This window comes from Orycteropus afer, unplaced genomic scaffold, assembly GCF_000298275.1.
Source record: "Orycteropus afer afer isolate SDZICR_OR568_19922 unplaced genomic scaffold, OryAfe1.0 scaffold00419, whole genome shotgun sequence".
Lineage (NCBI taxonomy): Eukaryota > Metazoa > Chordata > Mammalia > Tubulidentata > Orycteropodidae > Orycteropus > Orycteropus afer.
Window position 1 is genome coordinate 1,081,897 of NW_006922006.1, and position 12,287 is coordinate 1,094,183.

Consider the following 12,287-nt stretch of genomic DNA (forward strand, 5'->3'; position numbering starts at 1 on the left):
AGGTGAGAAGCACACGTAGAGAAGGTCTTGGCCCTACCGCCTGCTGAGGGGATCTTCATAATGGCCACGATGATGAACAGGTAGGATACCAAGATCACCACCATGCAGGCAGGGATGACAAAAATGGCAAACACAATAATTACCACCTCTTGGGTGTAGCTATCCCCACAGGTCAGCTTTAAGAGAGGTGGAAGGTCACAGAAAATGAAGTTGATCTCATTGTCCCCACAGAAGGAGAGAGTGAAAGCTGAGACTGTCCTCACCACGGCACTGAAGAGGCCAGCAACGTAAGCCCCAGCCACAAAACCCAAACAGGCCCTATGAGTCATGATGGTGACATAAAGCAAGGGTTGGCACACAGCCACATAGCGGTCATAGGCCATGATGGCCAAGAGGTAGCAGTCAATGGAACCAAAGAAGGTGAAGAGGAAGAACTGAGCAGCGCAGCGTGTGTAGGATAAAATTGCCCCATGCTCCAGCAACACAGCCAACATTTGAGGAACAGTGACAGATGAGTAGCAGATGTCCATGAAGGAGAGGTGACTGAGAAGGAAATACATTGGGATGTGAAGCCGGCAATACATGCGGATCAGGATGATCATCCCTAAGTTCCCCAACAACGTGATGAGATAGATAAATAGAAATAGGAGGAAGAGAGAGAGTCCCCATTCAGGACGCTCTGTGAATGCCATAAGGAGGAATTCAGTCACTGAGGTGAGGTTCTTCTCTGCCATTAAGCTGGTGGGACATAAGAGGGCTCGAATGAGAAGTTAGGAAGCTATAAATAAAAATGAACTATTTCTAGTTCACATTTACTGAATATTTACTATGGACAAAATACCTAAGATATTGTGTGGGTCTTCTCAGATGACTGACCATAGCTCCTACCTTCAAAGAAGTTCATAGAAGGCAGGACACGGAAAATTGTGATAGAGAATCATCATAGTATATGATAAGAAAACAAATACAGATAAACATTTTCAGAATACAAGCACATATTCTCCCATCTTCATTGCTAACCACCCCCTAGAAGTCAGATAACAATTCTGAACCAAAATTTCCTTATTGTTTCAATAAGGGTTGATTCATGGGCTTGAGCTACTTCTAACTAATGGTGACCCCACAAGCTACAGAGTAGAATTTGTCTATAGGGTTTCTTTGGTTATAATCTTTATGGAAGCTATTCACCAGAACTTTCTTCTGTGGAGCCACTGGGTAGGTTTGAACCATCAACATTTAGGTTAGCAGCCAATCACAAAACACTTGTGCCATGCAGGGACCTTTCCAAGACCACAGCTCCTCCCTTACTTCAAACCCTCTTCATCCCTTGCCTGATTAGAACAACAACCATGTTGCTAATTACTGTCTCTGCCTTCAGACTTGCTTTCTGCCAATTCTTGCTCCTCACTGTGACCACAGTGATATTCCTAATATTTTAATTTGATCGTATCTCATATCCTTGTTAAAAATCGTACCGTGGCATCCCATCTACATTAGGTTATCATTTCGATTCCTTAGTGCAGCAGGGAGTTGCCCCCAGTGACATAGGCTTTGCCTCCTTTGTCATGCCCCTTTCTCACATCTCAATTCTTACACCCACAGCTACACCCCACCCTCCCACACTTCTCTCCAAACCCAAAAACCAAACAAGTGGTGGTGGGGTTGATTCTGACTCGTGATGACCCCATGTGAGTCAAAGGAGATTGTGTTCAATAAGGTTTCAGTGGCTGATTTTTCCAAGGTCAATCACCAGGCCTTTCTTCCAAGGCACTTCTGGGTTGACTTGAATGACCAATCTTTCCATTAACAGCCTAATGCATTAAACATTTCACCATCCAGGAATTCTACTTCTCTCCTGCCACATTGAATTACCTGCAGCTTCTCTAATTCCCCCAAGTTTTCTCACATCTCTATGATTCCTACAAGCTATCCCTTCTATCTAGAACACATTATTTTTTCCATCTCTGGGGTCCTGCCTAACTCCTATGCCACCTTCAAACCTCGATTCAGAGAGCACTTCCTATGAGAAAACTCTCCTGACTCTGCCTCCCTGTCAGGGTATACATGCCTGTGAAGCATCTCACTAGATCATGGACTGTGAGTTTAGCATAGACGAAGGGGAATGTTTTTGTGGAATACATACTGTTATCAAATGAGATACAAAGCACCTTGAAAAGAGGAAGGAACTGTACCAATGCTCAGGTGTTTAATTTAAGTTTATGAGAAGGTTTAAAACAGAACACTTTAAGAGATGTCTAAGAACTCTGTAAAATCAATGAACATCCATGAAGATCATAAACTATTCTTGGGTTTATCTCTATTCTCAACCTAACAATGTACTTACTTAACAGAAAGCTGCTGTCTTAATTAGATGACCTTAGTTTATCAAGAATAGATTTTATAAGCAGCAGCACTGTATTTAATAATAATAATAATAATAATAATAATAATAATAATAATAATAAAAACTAGTTGCTGCTAGTTGCCATTGAGCCAATTCTGACTCATAATGACCCCACGTGTGTCAGAGAAGATTGAACTTTGTAGGGTTTTTAAGGCTGTGGCCTTTTGGAAGCAGACCATCAGGCCTGTCTTCCAAGGTGCCTCTGAGGAGACTCGAACTGCCAACCTTGGCTAGTAGTCAAGCGTTTAACCGTTTACACCACCCAGGGACTCCTAGGAACCACATAAACAGCACATGTGAAGTCCCAGACACTATTCTGAGTGATTTATATATTAACTTATTTATTCCCCATAATCACCTTATGAAGTAGGAACTTTTATTATCCTAATTTTCCAGAGAAGGAAACTGAATCAGAAAGAGTTTAAGTAACATATCCAAGTCTATACAGCTAGGGAGCTCTAGTAGCATAGTGGCTAAGGCACTTAACTGCTAACCAGAAGGCTGGCGGTTCAAACCCACCAGCCACTCCTCGGAAGGAAGATGGGGCAATCTGCTTCCGTAGTGATGTTGTTGTTGTTGTTATGTGCCGTCGAGTCGGCCCCGACTCATAGCGACCCCTCCTTGGGTTTCCAAGGCAGTATCACTACGGAAGTAGGATTGCCCAACCTTCCTTCCGAGGAGTGGCTGGTGGGTTTGAACCGCCAGCCACCTGGTTAGCAGGCAAGTACCTTAGCCACTATGCTACCAGAGTAGTGATACTGCCTCAGAAACCCAAGGAGGGGTCGCTATAAGTCGGGTCCGACTCGATGGCACACAACAACAACATACAGCTAGGAAATGGTGAAAGTGGCATTAGGAACAAAATGCAGAGAGAGCACTACTTATCTTATAACAAGATTTTATGTGAGTTGTGTGGCTGTTACAACAGCCTCTAACCAGGAAGGGCCCTCCATTAAGTGAACAAACATAAATACCAGCTCTGCGGTCTATTGATATCTGAAGGCTGATGGAGTCTTTCAAGCTAATGGATACAAAGTCACTTGGCAGAGTTGCAGGGTAGAAAAGTCGAGAAGATATCTGATCATCTTGTAAACATTAGACTTTGGTAGCTAGGCCAATGTTGGGCTGATCTATTGGAGAAAATGCTAAATAAGAGAAACTGGGTCTGATTGTCATGAATTGGTCATGAACTAAGGGAACTAGACCAGTTTCCTCACCTGAGTCACATGTCACCTTTACCTGGCCAGTCCTCTTCTCTCTTTGTCCCCCATTATTCTTTTGCCTCTGAAAGCTTTTTTTTTTTCCTTGCACTGCCTGGAAAAATATCCTAAGGATATAAATAAGAAAGCCCTGATGTGGCTAAGAGGAGACCTAGTTGGTTCTTGTCCTCCTATCCCTGCTCATTTATGATGCTGAACAAGTCACTTAATATCCTGGGACCTCGGGGTCCTTACCCTTTCTTCTACACATCCTTCACAAGAAAACAGCAAACCATCATGGGATAAGTAATGCCTTAGCTCCCTGAATGTCTATCCCTGGATACTATGATCCTCAAGGGACTTGCCAGTTCTATCTATTAAGGACCCTCTTCTCTCTCTTCTCTTAGTCTATTTCCATGATCTGCTAAATCTCATTTTTGTTTAGTCTCAGTCTAGTATAGTAGACATTGGAAAACAGTCTCCTATGAGCTCCTGGCTCCAACACAAATCTCTTGGAGAAGACACTAATGGTTACTACATGAGCTCTGAGGGCTCTCTGGCTAAAATAAGTCTCTAAGGAAAGGCAATCATTGTTCACGTGGGTTCTTAACAAGGCATCTGATACCTGTAATGTGGCAAGAGAGATGACTCCCTCTCAGCCCCCGTCCCCAAAGCCCCACTCCGTACGTATGTCTCAAAGGCCTGAATCCCAGTTCTACATGCTCCCAGAGAAGTTAGGTGTCTTTGGCTTTAATTTCTCCAGTCACAATAATATCATAAATTGTGCCTGTTGCCACTGTCACCAGTGTGGTCAGATTCTGGATGTAGGGTGTTTTGTAAACACAAGGCTTTGTCCATGTTATCCAGAAAGGAAGTGTGGGGCACAGTGACTCAAAACACACCGTATCTTCTAAGTTTACCCTTCCTGGTATGAGGTATTTCATTGTCTTTTTTGTTTTTTCCTTTAAGTGCAAATGAAACCATAGGGATAACAAAAGTCTGGGATGTTGCCCAGAGGATAAATTGGCAAGTTCTTGTTATCCTGGTCTTCACCAGCTCTTGGCATCATTGACGTTGCACCATTTCTTCAGCCCCCAACTCATGGGCATTTTGTTAAAGTATTACATTTCATCATGTCTCAATTTAGAAAAGGATATGAGGAAGATAGGGAAGAAAAGAATAATCGTTCTCTTTGATAATTATGAGAACCAAGAGAAAATGGGACCACCTATTCACTCATTCATCACTGTGCTGAAGTTCTAAAGGAAGAGCAGGAGATAAAGAATGGAACAAAGCACCTCAAGAAGAACACACAGTGCCTGCAATAACCAATATACAACTAGTGGTTGTTGTTAGGTGCTATTGAGTCAGCTCTGACTCATACAATCCAGTCAGCAGAAAATTAACCATCCTAGAAGACCCACCCCCACCACCCACTGCTGTTGAGTCCATTCAGAGTTCAACTTTGCTCCTTAGGGTTTTCAATGACTTATTTTCTGGAGGTAGAACTCTAGGTCCTCCTTTTGAGATGCTCCTGACCAGTTAGCAGCCTGCACATTAAGCAATTGTGCCACCCAGGGACTCCTCCTAAAACATCAATATTAAACCCTTAAACCAGGTGTAGGTAAGGTGCTGTGTGGATTCACAGTAGGGCAAGATTACTCACAGGTAGGATCAATTAGAGCAAGCTTTCCAGATGAGGTGACTTTGATAAGTCAATTTGAGCAAAAGTGGGTTTGGGGAATGATGGACAAAGCTCTTCCAGAAGAGGGAGGAGCACGAACAAATGCCCAGAGGCAGGAGAGCTCAGGGAGTATCCCGGGATAATGAGGAGGACTTTGGCAGCGGCACAGGATGTTACTAGGCGAAGTAACCAGAAACCTCAGTAAACAAGATAAATACTATTTTCATGTGAAATTTTGAAATGGTAAACATTGTTTCATGTATTTTCTCCCCACAATTAAAAAAAAAAAAAGTAAATAAATAATACAATGAAAACAAGCAAACAAACAAAATGTGATTAAACACCTAATCAGGCATCATAACCCCTCAAGGCTCAAAAGGAGGGAGTAGCCAATACTGGAGAGCCTTTACCAATTTGAACAAGGGAAAACTTTCTCCCAGATAGAACTGAAGGATTGAAAGAGAATTAAAAGGGAAAAAAAAAAAAAAATCAATCAATGCAAAAAAGTTTGTGATGAATAAATTATCAAAATGGCAAATACAGACAGCACCTGTATTACTGATAGTTCTTTGACCTCAGTCTCCAGTCTGGCTCAGCACAGCACTGGCACCAGGAACTCTACTTGAAAAGGGAGGGTGAACCCAAGGAACTTCCAGGGGATAGACTTATCAAGGGCCTTTTCATCATCTAGGGATATTGCATTTCCTTCTTCTCCACCCTCTACTTAGGCAAAAAGAGAATGAAAGCAGGTCAGTTTAATAAACTGTAATACAGAGTATCTTAAACATTGCAAAGCACTCTTTTCTTCACCTATCTTCATAAGAGCCCTGTGGGATGGAGAGAGAGAATAGGACACTCCCCCCCCCCCTTGTAATAATGAAAAGACAGAGGCACAAGGAAGTGCCTCTGTTACTTGCTGGGTAGACTAGAAATTTTGTCTGTCTACAAACACTGCTTACTAATGGACCTTACCACACACACACACACGCACATCCCACAGCTCTTTGAGTGAAGAGGTAAGTCCTCTGTCTATCCTGGGCAAACAAATTACCTTAAAATGGCAGTGACTTTACACAGTAAAGGAGCTCTGGTAGTGTAGTGGATAAAATATTTGGCTGCTAACCAGAAGGTCGGTGGTTCAAACCAACCAGCTGCTCCACAGGAAGATGATGAAGCAATCTACTTCTGTGAAGATTTACTGCCTTGGAAATCCAATAGGGGGTCCCTATGAGTCAGAAACGACTTGATAGCTGTGGGTTTTACACAATAAGTTTCTTCTTTGATCATGAAAACTCCAGTGTGTACTAGGTAGTTCTCCTCCACCTCGTAACTGTGCATCTGGAACAAGATTGGCCTTCACAGTTGCCAGTGCAGGGGACAAGTGAGAGGAAGGTCATGTGGACTATCGTTAACTTCCAGGCCCAGAAGGGGTCTGCCTCACCCCCACCCACATCCCATGATAGAATCTACTCGTGGTCTCAACTGAACTGCAAATGAGACTAGGAAATGCACAGAAGCACATGAGTATTTTTCAAAACAGATGTTTAGAATGAAATCTCTGCCACAGCCCCCATTCTTTGTACAAAATCTAGAACCTTCTGACTTTTCTGAGGGACTCAGGGCTCCCTATTACATTTCCTTGGCTCTGCTTCCTGCCTGCACTGCACAGTGTTTACACTCTTGCCCACCTCTTGTGACAACCACCCTTCCCATCCATATCACACCAAGCATGACCACTTTCTCCCCCTTAATTCCTTACAAGAAAATTAATGCAACGTTTAGGTAACAGATTTTATAATAAAAATACTATAGACAACTTGGGAGGCTGAATTTCACAGAATTGAGGAAAATTAAAACTGAACATTAGATGTCACTGTGCTACAAATTCCTAGCTATTCACATCATAAGGAATTTGTCACTAGCTGCCCTCATCCTCTCTTAAACTTCCAGTTACCATCCAACTTGAGCTCTCTCTTCTGAGAAAATCTGGGTGTGTGTTCTTAAAAGTTTATTTTAGTTATTTTTATTGTTGAAAATATATATACAGCAAAACATATATTCTAGCAAGTTCTGCATGGACAGTATAGTGGCATTCATTACATTCTTCAAGTTGTGCAACCATTCTCACCTTCCTTTTCCAAATTGTTCCTCCACATTAACTCCCTCTTCTGCTAGCTTCCAATCCAACCCTTTGAGTTGCTGTTGTCACTTTGACCCCATTAGATAGTTCCTAAGATAATCTTTCATTTCTACCTCTCTTTCCTTTTTCCACAGTCTTCCAAATCCTTAACTAATCCTATCTATGGGAAGAAAACTCAAAATCCTTTTCATATTGTTGTGTATGATCATCTAAAGCTTTATCCTATTATCTCCTATTTAGAATATGGTTTGGAGTTTCTTAAATTTCATAATCAATATGCTCTATGTCTTAGTTCTCTGGTGTGGCTCTAACAGAAATACCACAAATGGGAGGCTTTAGCAAATAGGAATTTATTCTTTTACAGTTTAGGAGGCTAGAAGTCCAAATACAGAGTCCTGGCTCTAGGGGCTGGGTGCAGGTCCCTCAGCCTTGGGCTTCAGCTCTGCCTCTTGTTCCAGGCCCACTGTAGCTGGAGGCATCTCCTAACTCATACAGCTGCTGGCTGCTGTGGCTGATGAACCGAAGGTCAGCAAGTAAAATGGCACAATCCCAAGATCAGCAGGCAACACAGCAGGCCATTGAGTCAAATCCAGGCACTAGAGATGAAGATTCAGCCAAATGCAGGATCCAAAGGTGCCAAGAAGCTAACACCTTTCCCAAACCTTCTCCATGTATACTGGAAACAGGCCACACCCCAAAGGTAACTATTTAGCTGACCATGGCAGATTCCACCATGGAGGTGATTTCAGTTTCATCATGGCGAATAACTCCATCCAGATGCCAAACCACTCAAATCCATAGCCCAACCAAGCTGACACACAACCTTAACCCCTAATAAGGTGTTTTCCTCAACAAAGGAGAAATTCTTCCTTAAAAGAGTAAAATTAAGTCAAGCTTCAGCTAGCATTTAATTTTTTTTTTTTTTTTTACTTTTAACATAACAAAAAGGAAGTCAATCCCCATAAGTCAGAGAAATTGGATTTCATGAAGTTAAACAGCTTTTTTTTTATGGGAGGATGTCAGAGACTTCAGTATGATACTATGCTTTGTGAATCATCAAAATGAAGTGTATAGTATGCAGCAGTTCTCAAATGTACTTCACCATGGAGCTTTTAGTTAGCTAGTGTCATATTTTAAAAAAAATAAAAAACCTCAAGTTCAGTGGTGTACAACAATAAGCATTTATTCTCACATTCATAGGTCTAGAGTTCAGCAAGGGATTGGCTGATTTAGCTGGATTTGGCTAGGCTTGATTCAACTATAGCTTGAGTCTTTGTCTGTTCCACACGACTCATCATCTTTGGGTCAGCAACCTACCCAGGGCATGTTCTTCCTCTGACAATGGCAGAAGCACCAAAAGACCAAGTTCCACTACTAAATGCCATGTCAAGTCTTTGCTCACATGAGATCTGCTAAGGTCCAGCTGACCAAAGGCATTGGAAAATAATGGTATCAACCTTACAAAGTTGCAGAGACAGTCAAATGAAGAGAAAGTCAATCCACTCTTCAGTGAGGCAACCTGCTCTTCACCAATCAGCAGAGTTTTTCCAAACAATTTTCCAAATTCAAGCTTTCTTTCTCCTTCCTAGTCTGAATCTTCACACGCTCAATAATATTGTTGAGTTCACACCAACCAGTTTCTTTAGGATAAAAGTTCAACTTCCTGTCTGGGTTCTAATCAATCTCCTGGGTTTTAATTAATCCCACTAATAGTAATGATGATCACAGAAACAGGCAACAACTCTCAGTGCCCACTGTGCACCATGCCAGGCGTTCATATGTAACATCTCACATACAAATGAAATTGCAAACCCCTCAAACAAAATATAACATTTCTAATAATATAAAGAAATATCATAATAGATGATAAAGCATTCTTTCTTTGGAAAATCCTTTATGTTTCTTTCTCCACCCCCCCACCCCCTGAGTTACCAGGGTTCATTTTAAGAATATCCAGGAAGGTAAGAAAGTCCAGAAAAAAGTCAAAATAACCCAAAGGAAGCCCTGAGAATACTACGATTTGTAACTGCCATTCAGGATGTAACAGAAGCTCCCACTGAATAGCCAATGACTCAACAGTTATGCTCAGCAGTCCGCCATGCTCATGACTCCGGTCCTCTCCTCTGCTTCTTTCCCTTTATTTTTATTATTTTTTATATACATAGAACTGATGCTCTCTCTGGGCTTCTCTTTCTCCTCCTATTACTCCTACAATGGAGTAATTACATTTTTAACATTTCATTGTGCTTTAAGCGAAAGTTTGCACAGAAAATTAGTATTCCATTCAATAATCCATACACAAATTGCTGCAATTTCCACAGTGTGTCAGCACTCTTCCTATATCCACCCTGGTTTCCTCATTTCCATTTGTCCTGCCACTTCCTGTCTTTTGACTTTGGTTTTTAAGCAAAGGTTACCCTTTTGGTCTCATATACCGAAAAATAAAATAAAATAAAAAACCTACTCACTGCCAAGGGAGCTCTGGTAGCATAGTGGCTAAGACACTTGCTTGCTAACCAGACGGCTGGCGGTTCACACCCACCAGCCACTCCTCGGAAGGAAGGTTGGGCAACCCTACTTCCGAAGTGATACTGCCTCGGAAACCCAAGGAGAGGTCGCTATGAGTCAGGTTTGACTCGACGGCACATAACAACAACAACAATACTCACTGCCATCAAGTAAATCTGACTCATAGCAACCACTCCTTGGGTTTCTAAGGCTGTATCACTATGGAAGTAGATTGCCCAATTTTCCTTCCAAGGAGTGGTTGGTGTGTTTGAACTGCCAGCCTTCTGGTTAGCAGTTAAATGCCTTAGGCACTATGCCACCTTGTTAATCCATTATGTATTTGTCTCGTCATGTTGCCATCCCATTTTGCTCTTCTCTAGCTCAATGCCAATGTTATTATTTATGTCTGTCTTTCCTGTTGCTGCTGTTACATTTCATTTCAAATCTTTATCAACATGTTTCCTCATTCAAAAATTTATTAATATTCTACTTGCTGGAGCTGGTCTTCATGGGAAATTCCTTACCAGAAGATGTTGTAAGGTCTGGTTCCATGCCTAGTATATTGTGCCAACAATAACAAGAGCCCAGATGGTTAGTAAAACAGAGAAGGAGGTTGTTGATGAGCATTTCATGGAACTGTAAAGATAATTAGGACCCCTTGGCTTTATTAAGGAGATCTGGTGATGTATTGCCTAAGGCATTTGACTGCTAACCAGAAGGTTGGGGGTTCAAACCCACCAGCCACTCCACAGAAGGAAGACTGGGTGATCTACTTCTGTAAAGATTTACCACCTTGGAAAACCAAAAGGAGTCACTATGAGTCAGAATAGACTTAATGGCAGTGAGTTTGGTTTTTGTTTGTTTGGGGCTTTATTAAAGGAGCTCTAGTGGTGTGCATAGAAGATAAGGCATTTGGCTGCTAACCAGAAGGTCTATGGTTCAAACCACCAGCTGCTCTGTGGAAAGAAGATGAAGCAATCTACTTCTGTAAAGATTTACAGCCTTGGAAACCTAATGAGGGCCACTATGAGTCAGAATCAACTCGATGGCAGTGGGTTTGGTTTGTTTTGTGGCTTTATTATGAGTTCTCAGGCCCTCTTTTACTTCCTCGTTCCTCAGGCTATAAAATTAGAAAGTTCAGCCTGGACTCATTATTATAGGACATGGGCATCGTTCTGACCCTCTGGGGACTTGCCTAAATTATCGCATACATAGGATAAAGGTTGAGTCCCAAAGAGCAACTAAACTGTGGTTACGTGTGAGACTTATATAGATAGAGCAGACCTTTGGTGACTCCATTTTCAGATGTTAACATGACCTTGTTGATGAACAAGTAAGAGAACAGGAGCACCACCAGTCTGGTCAGAATCACAGAGTGAGCAAAGATGAGAATTAACACCTTCTGGAGGATGGTATCCCCCAGGTCAGTGCCAGCAGAGGGCAGAGAGAGAAAGTCAGTGAGTGCCACACAAGGAAAGGGAAGAAATGAAGCTGTGAAGAGGATTACATTTGTCAAATCCTGTAAAATATGCTTCCAGAACTTCTCCCAGACATCTTGAGTTAAGACAATGATATAGAGGTTGGAATGGTCATTAGTGATCACAGAGATCTGAAAATCTAACAGGTGCTTCCACAAATGTGACCACAAATAAAGTCAAGTAATATTGTTAGCAAGATTGTGTCATCTGCATATCACAGATTGTTCAAGAGTCTTCCTCCCATCCTAATGCCAAGTTCTTGGAAAAAATACAGCCGGAATGGTCCTTAGAAGAAAGAATGGCCAGACTTTGTCTCTCATACTTTGCTCATGTTGTCAGAAGGGACCAGTCCCTGGAGAAGGACATCATGCTTGGTAAAGGAGAGGGTCAGTGAAGAAGGGGAAGACCCTCAATGAGATGGGGCGACACAGGGGCTGCAATGATGGCCTTAAGCACAGCAATGATTGTGAGGATGGCTCAGGGAGGGCCAGCGTTTTATTCTGTTGGACACAGAGTTGCTATGAGGTAGAACTGACTCAACAGCACCTGACAACAACAATAATATTGTAAGATTTTAAACAGTGACTTCCCACCACTATTATGACCTCCCACCATCTCTGTTATTCATCGCCACTACCATCCAATGCTCTGTGTTTCCTTGTATTCGTTGCTTTACCTCCATGATCAGGAATCAGTGACTGCTTGATACATACTTTCCTTTCAAGAGTAGCCCTAATACACTCTGGATAAAGGGATTAACTGAATTTCTAAATAGATTTTTAATGCTTGTAAATCATAACAGTCTTGACAGTGAGGCTTTTAATTCCAAGACAGATTGTTGAAAGATAAAAGGTTTTCCATGGAATTCTCTAAC

General features: G+C 41.9%; 1 protein-coding gene across 1 annotated transcript; it reads right to left on the reverse strand.

The window, feature by feature from the left end:
• Positions 1–5: 5 nt before the first annotated feature.
• On the reverse strand, positions 6–734 carry LOC103208174 (olfactory receptor 9Q1-like; the record flags this gene model as incomplete). Its single annotated transcript, XM_007953851.2, has 1 exon — positions 6–734. A coding segment is annotated over exon 1 (729 nt), but the record flags the coding sequence as incomplete, so codon positions are not given.
• Positions 735–12,287: the final 11,553 nt, after the last annotated feature.